The sequence below is a fragment of the Pteronotus mesoamericanus genome, unplaced genomic scaffold (genome assembly GCF_021234165.1).
Source record: "Pteronotus mesoamericanus isolate MK-2021 breed Mesoamerican mustached bat unplaced genomic scaffold, CSHL_Meso_final scaffold_54, whole genome shotgun sequence".
NCBI classification, from domain to species: Eukaryota; Metazoa; Chordata; class Mammalia; order Chiroptera; family Mormoopidae; genus Pteronotus; species Pteronotus mesoamericanus.
Genome location: NW_026555321.1, coordinates 19,079,749 through 19,093,942, shown reverse-complemented (window position 1 = coordinate 19,093,942; position 14,194 = coordinate 19,079,749). Strand labels below are relative to the sequence as shown.

The 14,194-nt window shown below is 41.3% G+C and overlaps 1 protein-coding gene across 1 annotated transcript in view; it reads right to left on the bottom strand.

Annotated features, from left to right (window-relative positions):
* The window catches only part of COL6A6 (collagen type VI alpha 6 chain), a 109,935-nt gene that overhangs the window by 11,290 nt on the left and 84,451 nt on the right, over positions 1-14,194 (bottom strand). The window contains exons 33-34 of the mRNA XM_054595776.1: positions 3,614-3,710; positions 61-732 (exon numbers count right to left, since the gene is read on the bottom strand). Coding sequence (XP_054451751.1) covers positions 61-732; positions 3,614-3,710 — 769 coding nt within the window. The remainder of the gene's footprint in view (positions 1-60; positions 733-3,613; positions 3,711-14,194) is intronic.

Genomic DNA, 14,194 nt, shown 5'->3' with positions numbered 1-14,194 from the left:
CATTTGGGAATACAAAGTACACTCTAAATGTGTAAGACAAAAACAGTTTTTATGACTTACGCCTGATTGAGTTTATGAAAGACTTCACAAACTTCACACCGTAGCCATGCTCGGGTTTGTGGATTCGACCAAGCTGGACAAGATGGTGATCCAGGGGATGGCTGGCTAGATCTTCCAGTTCCTTGTCATTCCAAGTAGGGCCAAAGGAAAACACAAATAGGGCATAACCTTGACATTTGGCTTTCAAAGATTCTTTCTTTAAGGTTTCTCTGTCCAAGTGACTGGTTTCCCCAGCAGATATCACAAATATGACTTTGTTCTTTCTCAGATTTGGGGCACTCAAAAAGATATTGTCCAGAGTCCACTGTAAGGCATGACCGATAAAAGCATCTCCATTCAGTTGTTGGACTGATTCTTCCACATGCCTCTTCATGAGGCGTCTGCTGTTGTAGGTGGTAAGGTTGAACTCAGTTCTCACGGGGCTCTTCTGAGTGTTGGGTAGGAAGTTGGGGGGAGCATGACTTAGCAGGGCCACCCTGTCTCCAGTGACGGAGGTCTCAGGCTCTGGGGTGATTTCAAAGTGATCTAACAGTGCTCCCAGGAAGTCTCGTATGCCTTCGAATTCGGCACTTTCTACATGCCGAGAGCTGTCCAGAAGGAAAGCCACATCCACGTAAGATTGCACAGGGGGTGGTCTGGCTTGGTCGCAAGAAGCATCCGGCCTGCATACATCTGTGGACCAGAAGTCACTTAGGGTTACCAAACAGAAGTGGACAGAAAAGGAAACACAGCATCCCAAATACTTCAACATCTGGAAACTGCACAATCTTTGATCTTAAAATAATTCCCAAATGACTTCGATATCAACACCAGGAAGGTTTCCCAGTCCATGGTTTGCATTTATTACCAGTTGTATACCCAGCCTGTGTCTTCAATTCCATTCACTAACACTATCTGACTTTTAAAACTTAAGCTGTTTTCAACAGAAGCTGCTTCTTAGCTTTTTTTTTTTTTAAGTTTATAAAGATCGAAGTGGACATTTTCTCTCATGCTTGAAAGGGTACATACTGTCTCATGACATAAAAGCTGATCATCTCGCTAGCTGACAATATACATGTTAAACCAATGACTTTTATCATTATGCCCACACTGTTCTATGAAAAGTATCCTGCAAAAAGGTAAGAGTGAAGAAGGCAATGAATCTTTTATTTCAGTTTGAAAAAAGGGTTATAATTCAGTGTCTATCTGTGTCTACACATTAAGGACAAAACTATTGCTTATGTTTGTATCTCCACAGTGATTATTAGTTGAAAGCTCAATATTTATTAAATAAATGAATATAAATACTACATATTAAAGGACTTTCATAGCATGAGGTCATTTTAATAAATATGCGTATCTCATTGGCAAAATGTAGTCATAAAAACAGTAAATTTTATTGACTCTGATCACATAAATATTCAGAGAAATAAAAAAATGGAAGATCTTAAAGGTCACCTCATCTTCTAATTTTACAGATGACATAGAGGGAAGGACAATAAAACAATTTTGTCAAAAGATACAGCAGTATTTCTAGAAGTTTCTACATATGAGGTCCATGTTCTATTGTTAGAGACAAGGCCATGCGGTATAGCGGTAGGGAGGCCTGTTGGCTTCAGAACCAAGATACTTGGGCTTTGGTCTTACTGTTCCCAGTAACACGCTCTGTACATTTATCCGAGTCACCTCTGGGCCTCAATTCTGCACAGTTCCGGTGCGCAGTGAGGTCGTTGGATCAGATTCACCTGGGGAGCCCTTCCAGGACTGACACTCCGTAATCCTGGGTTTTCAGTAATAGTTAATGGTTAAGGAAGAGAATGGCCTCTTTAAAATCTAAGGGTAGAAAGAATGGAATAACATGTGTGTGGACAGCTGGTACTTAGATAAGGGCCCGGGTCGCAAATAAAAGCTATTAGAGGAAAGGGTAATAACCAGAATGCAGATCCTAGGGGATGTAGCAAACTTCCTAACTTCATTCTTGTTCATGGACTTGATATGGCTCTGGACAAGTTATAGTTCCCTTTCTAAAACTCAGTAAAATTTTATGGCCATATTTAATGGTCATATGACAGAACAGTCACCTGCGTGCAAGGCAGTTTCTAAAATCAGGGACAGCAGGCTGCCCATTTGCTCAATTTTGTGGAGTTTTTTAATTGTAGGAAATGACAGCCAAATATCTTCCCTTATGTGCCTATGAGACAACACAAGGGCTTAAGCCAAGAAATGAGGCCAAAATCTATCCCCAGTCACACATGTGCGACTTCTGACTGCACAACATACCAGCGCCCTGCTGTAACGGATATGTGTGGGAGCCCACTGAGAACCTAGAGGGTGGGGCGTAGCTCCCCACAGTGTGATTAGCATGTTAAGTGCTTGGAGTAAGAATGCTAGTGCCTAAAACTGTGCAATTGAGAGAGGTGGGGGAAGAGGGGAAGGGGGCGGGGGAGGGAGAGAGAGCGAGCGGTATCAAGGTGGGGACAGAAGGAGAGAGAGAGGGAAGCAGAGGGGAAGAGAGGAAGAAGAGAGGATGATTGGGAGAAATTCTGCTTCTTCCCCAGAGTTTCCACCTCCCTGTGAGGTCAGTTATATGGCAAACATTAGACTCTCACCAATAAACAGGGAGGAGAGGAATCAAGCACTTCTTCAAGGCCAAATACAGTTTCAAGAAGCAGAATAATGGGATCTGTGTTACTCACACATTGCAGGATTTTTAAAGCTAGTTTTCTTGGGTGTGATCTGGCTGTGAGGCCCTGAACAAATTATTTCATCTTTCTAAACCTCCTTTTCCTTATCTGTACAATGGACCTAATAATAGTTCAAGTGCTTTAGGGTGATTATAGTGATTGAATGGAACAATCAGAAAAGCGCTTGGAATGCAATCACCACCGCAGCACAAGTAGTAATGACCTTCACTACCAGCACCGGCGTCAGGTTAAACACTTAGAACAGGGCATGGTTTCTGATAAATGCTTGGTAACGTGGCTCTCACACCCAGCAGCGATCTCAGTGGCTTTCACTCATTTCATAATGACTAGAACGCTCACATTATTAGAATACTCAAATACAGACCTAGCCAAGTTCTCCAGCTAGACCTGTCGACTGTATACAACACAACGCACAGAGCAGCACTGCAAACCTTTCTGATGCTTAACATTTGTGAGTCCACGAAGCGTCTTTCGAATGAGAAATGCGTGAACTTCCGCTAACTGTCACTTGCAAAACATTTCTTTGGGGTTGTGGACATCTGAGATTTAGAAAACACATAAATATACTTTATAGCATGAAAAGCTTGGCAGTGAGACAGGCTGCATTTTTTCTAAAAGTCATGGCTGGTTCCTGGAAGCTGCACACGGCAGAGAGGCCTGGAATGGGGTCCCCCTGCTGTGACGCTTAGGGGGAGGCCCCGCTCTCAGCTGAAAGGCTCCCTCTGTGGACAAGGCAGGTGAGCCCTGACTCCCAGGGAAATTCTCCCACGGCAACACGTCCTTGTTGCCAAGCTCCAGCTGCTTCTGCCAAGGGTAACTCAATGTGCTCAACAGACCTGATCAAATTGAGCTCTTCTTGTGGGTCTTACCGTAGCAGAACGTGCACCTCTGCAGTCTCTCTAATGTTGGCATGTAGTCAGCCCCGGGTGGAACCATTATTACCTGGAACGTGCCAGTGTCATCGATCTGCAAGAAGCAGAAGCCAGAGAAAGAGCAGCTTAGTGGGTGGGGCCTGCAAGAACTTCCCAGGAGAGCGATGCTGCTGCTTCTGAGCTCACAGGGCTGGGGGAAGGGGAAGCAAGTCAGAGCACTGCCTGGGCATGAGCCCCGGCGCTCCCTTTCGCTGTGACCAGTGACTCTGTTTCCTCCTCTGCAAAATGGAACAACCATACACTAGCTAATAAGGCTACTGAATGCGTTCATAATAGAAAAGCACTTACTGCATCGGGTAGGTGCCATATGGGTCATTAGAGATTACGAAGCACATTCCTAACTATTAGCTCAACGGCCCAGTGAGTTTTTCTTATGGTCATCATCCCCATTTTATAGATGAGGAAACTGAGGCTCAAAGAAAGTTGAAAGTGTTAGGAGAGGGCCTCAAGGTCAGGGCGGCTCTTTCTAAATGGTATTCTTGCTAAATATTAAAATGTAGCAGAGCATTTTACAGAGGCCAGTGTAACAGGATGAGCTTGACTGGAATCCAACTGGATAAGTGTAGCCAACTGCAAAGAAGAAACTGACGTATGATTAACCAAATAGTGTATAAGCAATGGCTAAGCCTCCTTTGGGGAAGGCAGAGTTTTGATATGACTCCCCAGTCTCCTTTACTTGCTGACAGTAAATAAAACTACCTAGGCACAAATACAACCATGTCTTGTTTTTGAATAGAACACCCCAAGCAGTGAACCCTTGATGTCATAACAAAAAGGTTGATCAAAGGACACTGGATACAGACGCCATTTGAGGAGAAGAATCAGAGACCCTTTCAACTCTCTCCCCTGCCCCAATCCCAGAAAACCAAGAGAAATCACAGGATGCACATTACAACTATCTTTGAGTCCCCACTATGAACCAGACATTGAGGCTGGCTTTGCAAAGCGAACGCTGATCCACATCCAGCCAGCTCTCCTCTGAACAGCTCCCAACCCTTTCTGATTTAGCCCCAATGTTAGTAACTTGCTCAGAGAGTCTGAGGCTGGAGGGCAGGGAGAAGATAAGGAGATCTACATAATGCAGAACAAGGAGCTTGTCATTAACTGAAGCAGAGATCATGGATAGTTGAAGGGAATTGGTAGGCATGATGTTATCTAATGCCTAAGAGATAGGACAGATGGCATGTAGTTTCCTCGGTGAATCCTACTGCCTTATTTCCCTCTTTCTCAGGGAAGCTTCCTACCCAAACATTATCCATGGAGGGAGGACTTTGGCAGCCATGTTTACATGGGGTGACTCCATCTCCCCAAGCACAGCGGCTGCACCAGGATGGACATCTGAGCCCATCAGATGCGTTCTCTCAGGTGTTTGGACCTGGGGTCCGGAGGTCTTTCCATGCTCAAGGTAAACTCTAACAAAGCTGCAGACTCACCATCTTTTATCTTGTGGACCAAGGAACAAGGGAAATGGGAAAGAGGGTGGGAGTGGAGGATTTGCCTGAGGCTTTTCTCTGTTTCTGTCCCTCTTTTACTCAGTGTATAAGAGATGGAGACATCTGTGCTCATGGAATTGCTCCCTGAGGGATCCCCGAGTTTGCCTTCATAAGCCATCTGGGTTAGAGGAAAGAACATCGCTAAATTTCTAGGCACAGATGTGTAGAGAAAGGAATGTGTAAGTGCCCTGGACAGACTGGGAGAGAGAGAGAGCGCGGTCAAAGTAGTAAAGCTGAGAATTGTGTGGAATGAGAGAAGAAAAAAGAAGAGAAGACCCTGTGATGGTAGGGCAGTGGAGAAAGGACGGGGTGGTAATGACAAAATGGGGACATGTTTTAGTGGAGTCCAGTGCTCTGCATTGCTCACCGGTTTCTTTGCGCAAGTGAATCCTTTGAAGAAATGCTGAACTGTGTGTGGGCACAGGGTGAAAACAGGAAGACAGAGACTGCCTCTCTGACTCAGAGGCAGGGGACACCTGGGTTATATCTGGATCCTCATAATAAATCCTACTTGGGGTGTGTGCCTGTGTATACTCAAGCCAGCTTAAGCTGGTTTTGGAGATCTACAGAGTCTTGATAAACACACCAGAGGAAACAATTGGTCTGTATCGTTAATGACTTTTAACAGGTCTCTGAGCAATATTGTGAGCAAATGATGTTTTTGTTTCATCTGGATTTTGAGGAGCAATGGGGAAACCAAACCCAGAGAACATGGAAAGACCACGTGGTAGGGGCAAACTGCTGTCTTGCTGCCAGCTATCAGGATCCAGAAAGAAAAAAAAAAATCTTCACAGAATGTTTGAGCTAGAAGAAATCTTAGAAACCATGTGATCCAATCCCACCATTTTATAGATAAGGAAAGGGAGCCCAGAAAGGGTGGGATATGGAAGGCTTCAGTTTAAGTTTTGCTCTCTCCAAGGTAAGACCTGCCTTCCATCCTCAGGCATGAGCTACCTTGATGATTGCCGTTTGGGGTCGGGGTTCTGCCTTAATTTAGAGCAGTGTTCCCACGATGCCATGCAGGGATCGCTGCCGTTTAACTAGTTTGCATTCTGCACGTTTGCAGTGTGACAGCGTCCATGCTTCTGGCAGTGGCTCTAGTGGATGATTGAGGTTTCATAGTTAATCGTGTATCAGCACGTTGGGGTCAACCTAAAACATCATCCTTCCCACATACTCTACTGCGTTGCTTCCCTGGGAGAGCCCACAGGGAGCCTGCTCTCCTGGCCCTCCCTGCCCTCCCCCACCGAGCAATCTCCTAATCAAGGGAGCTTGCTGGATGCGATTTTAGAGATCGCCCGTCCTACCACCTGTCACTGGAGCAACTCTAGTTAGCATATCCTACAGAGAATTCCTTGAACTGAATGGGCTGGGAATTTAAAATAAAAGAGTCCTATTTGAAATAACTTAAAATAAAAGGGTCCATTTTTTCCCCCACTTGTCTGGGGATTCAAAGAAGCCCCAGCTTGGATAAAAGTACAGCTATAAGGTCCACTGAAGGGCACAGTGCGGCATTCAGCAAATGGCTTTGGATGACGCTCTGTTCTTTTTTTCTAAACATGATGAGGCTCTATAAATGGGTGCATACAAGAAAAAAAAATACAATTAATATTATGAGTAACATACTTTCTTTAGGTAATTCTATATTAATGAAGGAAATCCTTGTAAAAATAAAAGGTTGGGTGCTCAAAATGCTGAAGTCTCCCATTAAAAACCCTCCCACATTCATTTTATCTCTGTCTTCAATCACAAGAATAACCTGTAATGTCACTATTACTCTTAATTTTTCTCCCATCTGCAATGCTAAACAGCAGAGCAAAGGAAAAAAAGTAGGCCAGCTAAAATAGAGACATTCCTTATATTAGAAAGGGAGACCACTCTATATTAGATTTTTTTTTTAATGTAGAGCAAGTATCATTTCACCAGAGATTAATTGCCAAGAAAATTTAGAGGGAAATCCTAGTGACAAAACAAAGCTGAGACTGAAGTTTTTCTAGTCAAAAATGGCCTTCTGTTTCAGAAGGAACAGCTGGTCACTTGGTTTTGACCTAGCATGAAAAATTCCCGAGATGGTGATCCCAAGCCTGTCTGCTAAGGAACACAGGGACGTTGGAGCAGCTGCCCCGTGGGTCTGCATAGGTCCCAGATTTCACGCTGGACTACTGAACTCTCAGGGTCAACGGAGACTTAGAAAAGTCAGGATAATTATGAAATAAACTCAGGTTTTAAAATACAGCCCCCAAATAAAAATTTGTTGTCATAAAATTTTGAGTTCTATTCTTAAAATAATAATAAAGCACAGTTTAAGAGTAGGAAGCACAACAGAAGAGAATGAGTAGAAGACAGAAAAAGAGGGTAAGTGGAGAGTAGTGACATAATCTCTCTTCTATAATGTCAGGTGTTGGGATCTCAGAGACCTGTGCACATGCCTCTGTTTTCAGCCATCCTAGGCAACCTGCTCCATTCCATCCTCCATGAGCTGGGTCTCTTGGTTTTCTACTTTACTCTCGTACCCCCAGAGTCAAGGACAGCACCTGGTATATGTGAGGTGCTCACCAAACATTTGTTGGATGTATGAACTTTGCGACCAATTCTGACTTCTGTCTGTATCTCTCACTTTTCTTCTGTCCAAGGGGTGTTTGGAGCCAATTCTGCTCAGATTTATGAGGGTCTTTATCAAGAATTTGAACCTTCATTGGTGCCCTTTTGAGGCAAACTCCTTCAAGAAAGGAGAAAAGAATCCTAGGGTATTTGGGTAGGGTCTTTATGTGAGATTGTTAACAGGCAAAGGTTTAAAATAAACCAACAGAATACGTTTTCTGAAGTTATATGCAGTGCATATATCTTCGAGTGAATGGTGGAATTGCTTCAGTTTAAGTACGCTCAATTATTTATTTGCGTTAGGATATTAAGTTACCTCTTGTTTTGTGAGCAAATAAAGCCTAGGGACCGTTGGGGCTCTCAATAAACAGAGGGAATTATGAGGGCTCTGCGAGTAACCAAATCTGCTTGCAGAGGTTGGAGCTACCGCACCTCCTAGCAGCCACATTTGCATCAGCTGGTCCCAGTCTTTCCTAGTTTATGTGCATTTTCTTTTCAGACTGATATGTCAGCCTGTTCATTTGCAGACTTCTGAGTCAGTGATACTAGTAGCGCTTTCAGTTCCTTTACAGCCCAGACTTCAATATTGTTACAGATTTTAGTTCAGCATCAAGCACATGAGTGATAATAAAGCAAAGCTACTTTCTTGAGTGCTTACTGATGTGCAGTGTTACATCATCTTGTCTCCACAGCAACTATAAGAAACAGGCACTGCTTTCTCTCTTTTATAGGCAAGTACTCTACTTTAACTCAGTGCAGCTTATTTGAACACCTTCACAGAAAATTATGAAGCTGGAAATGTCAAAAGCCTCCTTAATCCTAGCCACCAGTCTCCAGGAAAGACAGACGGAAGTCATTGACAGGTGAGTGACTGCCCCTATAAAATGCTTTCAGAAAGAGGTGACATCTTGACCACCTACATTTAGCCATTTAGTCCATGCCAACAGTAAATCGATCTTGCCTTCAGAAAATTCTTACTTAACTGTAACCTGAAGTCTCCTACCGCTATTAATCGCAGTTTCTTTAATATAGAATTTTGCTAAATGGGAGTTCAGGGGTTGATTTTCTCCAGTAATAATTTTTCTCATACCTGAAGATAGTGATTCAGTTGCTTCTCACTTTCCTTCATCTAAATGAAATCTTTTTCAAATGCTTGGCCTTTTTTGTTCAGGTTGCATCTTCCAAGGCATTTTGCTGTTGGGTGGGACCCCTCTTCATGGTTTCCACATGAGTGGAGAACAAAATAACATTTGGGGCCAGCACAGAGGACTGGAAGGACACTTTATTGGGCCCAGCATATCTCTGGTAAGGGAGCCCTGCCACTGAGCCACTATTGGCAGGGTGTTTTAAAGGTTAGAATGGCTATTAGCAAAAAAAGACAAGCAATAACAAGTATTGTTGAGGATGTGGAAAATAGGGGACTCTTGTGCACGCTTGGTACCAATACAAATTGGTCCAGCCACCGTGGAAAACAACATGGAGGTTCCTCAAAAAAACTAAAAATAGAACTACCATAGGATCCTACAATTCCACTCTGTGTATTTATAAAAAACAAACAAACAAACCCCAAAACAAACAAACCCCCCCAAAAGAATACTAGATCGAAAAGATATATGCACTTCATGTTCATGTGCCATTATTTACAAGAGCCAAGACATGGAACCAGCTTGTGTCCACCACTGGATAAATGGAAGAAGAAGATGTGGTGCATATACATGCAATTTTTTAATAAAAGGTTAAAATTGCATTTTAATCAATAATATTCAAGTAATATATGTGAATATAATGACATAAATTGAATACATTTGAAGTTAGAGAACACATTACTCAATGTTGGCTTGAAATCAACCTGTATGCCCTTAAAATATAACTAGTTTTAAGTGAGAATATATATATTTCTTGTCTCAGAGCTCTGATTAAAAAAAATGTTTACGCAGATCTGCTAATTTTTAAAAATTTCCTTCAAATCTTGTTAAAGCTATAAAAGACTGCAGATGAAGTTAAAGTCCTAATCAATCTTGTTCCAAAGATAATTACTTTCATAAATTTTAAATAATTTGCATAGATTTTCATATGTGTATCTGGATAATAGTATTGTTATTCTATTGTAAAGTTATATAAATGGTATCAAATAAAACATGTCATTGTATAATGTCTTTTTAAATTTACTGCTATGTTTTCTGAGGTCTATCCATGTTGATATATATCTGGTTCATGTTTTCTAACTACTCTATATAATTTCATTTCAGAGTTAATGACATTAAGCCTGGAAAGGTAGCCTGGACTTCACAGTAGAAGTCGTCAAGTGCCATACCACAGACCTCGGACTTCATCTGTGATGGATAAGGGCGGAAATAAAGGATCATAAAATGTTCTAAAGCATTAAATGGCATGAAAAGATGTGAGTATCAGAAGATGAGTGTGAGGACCGTATGGAAAGTAGATTGGAGAGGAAGGACATTGTGGGACTAGAGGCCAAGACTGCAATTCAAAGCATAATATAAAAACCCTGTAAGATAAACCAATGGCCCTTGTTGATTAAAATTCAGGTAGTTTCCAGTTTTTCTCATAAAAAAAAAGTTTGTATGAATATTCATGTAGGCATGTATACATGGGAGGGAGTTTCCCCATGTATTTGTAGAAAATGAAATATTCTACAAATTTCAGCTAATTTTCCATGTTGATGTAACACTTTGGGGTTTTTGGCTCCCAGAGAACAAAGAGAAGAAATAAAAATAATCTGATGATGTTAATAGATATAATCCATGAACAGTACCTGAATTCAGTTCAGTTGAAATTAAATATTGTATAACTTTCTTTTTTTTTTTTTTTTTTCTTTTTTTCTTTTTTTATTTATTTTTTTTTATTTTATTAATTTATTTACTTTTTAAATACATTTGTCTCTGCCTTCCCCCCCCCTTTCCCTTGCCCCCTCCCACCTTCCCTCCCTCAGCTCTTCCCCTTTGGTTTTGTCCATGAGTCCTTGCTATATGTTCCTTGACTTTCCCCTTCCCTTCCCTTTCCCTGCCCCCCCTTCCCTCTTGTCTCTGTTGATTTCTTTTCCTTTCAGTGTTGCTGGCCATATTTGCCTTGCTTCTTTGCATTCTTGGTTAGGTTCCGCTTATAGGTGAGATCATATGGTATTTGTCTTTCGCCCCCTGGCTTATTTCGCTTAGCATGATGCTCTCCAGTTCCATCCATGCTGTTGCGAAGTTTAGTACTTCTTTTTTTCTTTCTGCTACGTAGTATTCCATTGTGTATATGTACCATAATTTTTTGATCCAATCATCTACTGATGGGCATTTAGGTTGCTTCCAACACTTGGCTATTGTAAATTGTGCTGCTATGAACATTGGGGTGCATAGGTTCTTTTGTATTGGCGTTTTGGTGTTCTCAGGGTATAGTCCCAGCAGGGGAATCGCTGGATCAAAAGGCAGTTCCATTTTCAGCTTTCTGAGGAAATTCCACACTGCTTTCCATAGTGGCTGCACCAGTCTGCATTCCCACCAACAGTGGACTAGAGTTCCCTTTTCTCCATAGCCTCGCCAGCACCTGTTGTTTGTGGATCTGTTTATGATGGCCATTCTGACCGGTGTGAGGTGGTACCTCATGGTGGTTTTGATCTGCATTTCTCTAATGGCTAGTGATGCAGAGCATCCTTTCAAATGCCTCTGGGCCCTCTGTATCTCCTCCTTAGAAAAGCATCTGCCCAGGTCCTTTGCCCATTTTTTGATTGGATCGTTTGTCTTCTTGGAGTAAAGTCGAGTGAGTTCTTTGTATATCTTGGAGATCAAACCTCTATCTGATGTATCATTAGCAAATATATTTTCCCAAATGGTTGGCTCCCTTTTCATTTTGCTGATGTTTTCTTTAGCCGTGCAGAAGCTTCTTATTTTGATGAGGTCCCACTTGTTTATTCTTTCCTTTATGTCCCTTGCTTTAGGAGACATATCAGTGAAAAAATTGCTGCGTGGGATATCTGAGAGTTTCCTGCCAATGTTCTCCTCTAGGACTTTGATGGTGTTGAGACTTATATTTAAGTCTTTTATCCATCTTGAGTTTATTTTTGTGTATGGTGTCAGCTGATGATCCAATTTCAATTTTTTGCATGTAGCCATCCAGCTCTCCCAACACCATTTGTTGAAGAGGCTGTTATTGCTCCATTTTATGCTTCTGCCCCCTTTGTCAAATATTAGATGTCCATAGAGACCTGGGCTTATTTCTGGGCTTTCTATTCTGTTCCACTGGTCTATGGGTCTGTTCTTGTGCCAGTACCAGATTGTTTTGAGTATAGTGGCTTTGTAGTAGAGTTTGATGTCCGGTATTGTGATCCCTCCTACTTTGTGTTTCTTTCTCAAAATTGCTGCAGCTATTCGAGGTCGTTTATGGTTCCATATAAATTTTTGAAATGTCTGTTCTATTTCTGTGAAATACGTCATTGGTATCTTAATAGGGATTGCGTTGAATCTATAAATTGCTTTTGGTAGTATGGACATTTTAAGGATATTAATTCTTCCAATCCATGAGCACGGTATATGCTTCCATTTATTTGTGTCTTCCTTAATTTCTTTTTTCAATGTTGTATAGTTTTCTGCATACAGGTCTTTTGTGTCTTTGGTTAAATTTATCCCTAGGTACTTTATCTTTTTTCGTGCTATATCGAATGGTATATTTTTTCTGATTTCTTCTTCTTCTATTGCATTGCTGGTGTACAAAAACGCCTTTGATTTCTGAATGTTGACTTTGTATCCTGCTGTTTTGCCAAATTCACTTATTAGGTTGAGGAGTTTTTTGGTAGAGTCTACAGGGTTCTCTATGTACACTATCATGTCATCTGCAAACAATGATAGTTTTACTTCCTCCTTTCCTATTTGGATGCCTTTTATCTCTTTCTCTTGTCTGACCGCTGTGGCTAGGACTTCCAATACGATGTTGAAAAGAAGCGGTGAGAGCGGACATCCTTGGCGTGTTCCCGATCTTAGTGGGAAAGCTTTCAGTTTTTGCCCGTTGAGTATGATATTGGCTGTAGGTTTTTCATATATGGCCTTTATTACGTTGAGGAATGCCCCATTGATTCCCATTTTGCTGAGTGTTTTGATCATAAATGGGTGCTGTACCTTGTCAAATGCTTTTTCTGCATCTATCGAGATGATCATGTGGTTTTTGTCTTTTCTTTGATTTATGTGGTGTATCACGTTTACTGATTTGCGTATATTGAACCATCCCTGCATCCCTGGGATGAATCCCACTTGATCGTGATGGATAATCTTTTGAATGTATTGCTGGATGCGGTTTGCCAATATTTTGTTGAGGATTTTAGCATCTATGTTCATCAGCGAAATGGGCCTGTAGTTTTCTTTCCTTGTAGGGTCTTTATCTGGTTTGGGGATCAGGGTGATGCTGGCCTCATAGAAGGAGTCTGGCAGTCTTCCCTCCTCTTGGATTTTTTGGAATAGTCTGAGAAGGACAGGGGTTAGCTCTTCCTTAAATGTTTTGTAAAATTCTCCTGGGAAACCGTCTGGCCCTGGGCTTTTGTGTGCTGGGAGTTTCTTGATTACTGCTTCAATTTCCCCAACTGTTATCGGTCTGTTCAAGCTTTCTGTTTCTTCCTCCTTCAGTGTTGGAAGATTATACTTTTCTAAAAATTTGTCCATTTCATCCAGATTTTCAAATTTCTTGGCATATAATTGTTCATAATAGTTTCTGATGATCATTTGTATTTCTGTGGTATCAGTTGTTATTTCTCCTCTTTCATTTCTGATATTATTAATTTGGGTCCTCTCCCTTTTATTCTTGATGAGTCTGCTTAAAGGTTTGTCCACTTTATGAATCTTTTCAAAGAACCAGCTTCTGGATTGGTTGATCCTCTGAATTGTTCTTTTTGTCTCTATGTCATTCAGTTCTGCTCTAATCTTGACTATTTCCTTCCTTCTACTTGCTCTGGGATTTATTTGTTGTTGTTTCTCCAGTTCTTCAAGTTGTAGTGTTAGGTCTTTTATTTGAAATGTTTCTATCTTTTTAAGGTAAGCCTGTATTGCTATGAACTTCCCTCTCAGGACCGCCTTTGCTGTGTCCCATAGGTTTTGGACAGTTGTCTGTTCATTTTCATTTGTTTCCAGAAATTTTTTGATTTCTTCTCTTATCTCATTATTGACCCATTCATTGTTTAAAAGTGTACTGTTCAGTCTCCATGAGTTTCCAAGTTTTTGAAGTTTCTCTTTGAGTTTGATTTCGAGTTTCAAGGCCTTGTGGTCTGAGAAAAAGTTTGGTATTATTTCAATTTTCCTGAATTTACTGAGGCTTGCTTTGTGTCCTATCATGTGGTCTATCTTTGAAAAACTGCCATGAGCATTTGAAAAGAATGTGTATTTTTCTTCTTTGGGATGTAAGATTCTATATATGTCAGTTAAGTCTCTTTGATTCA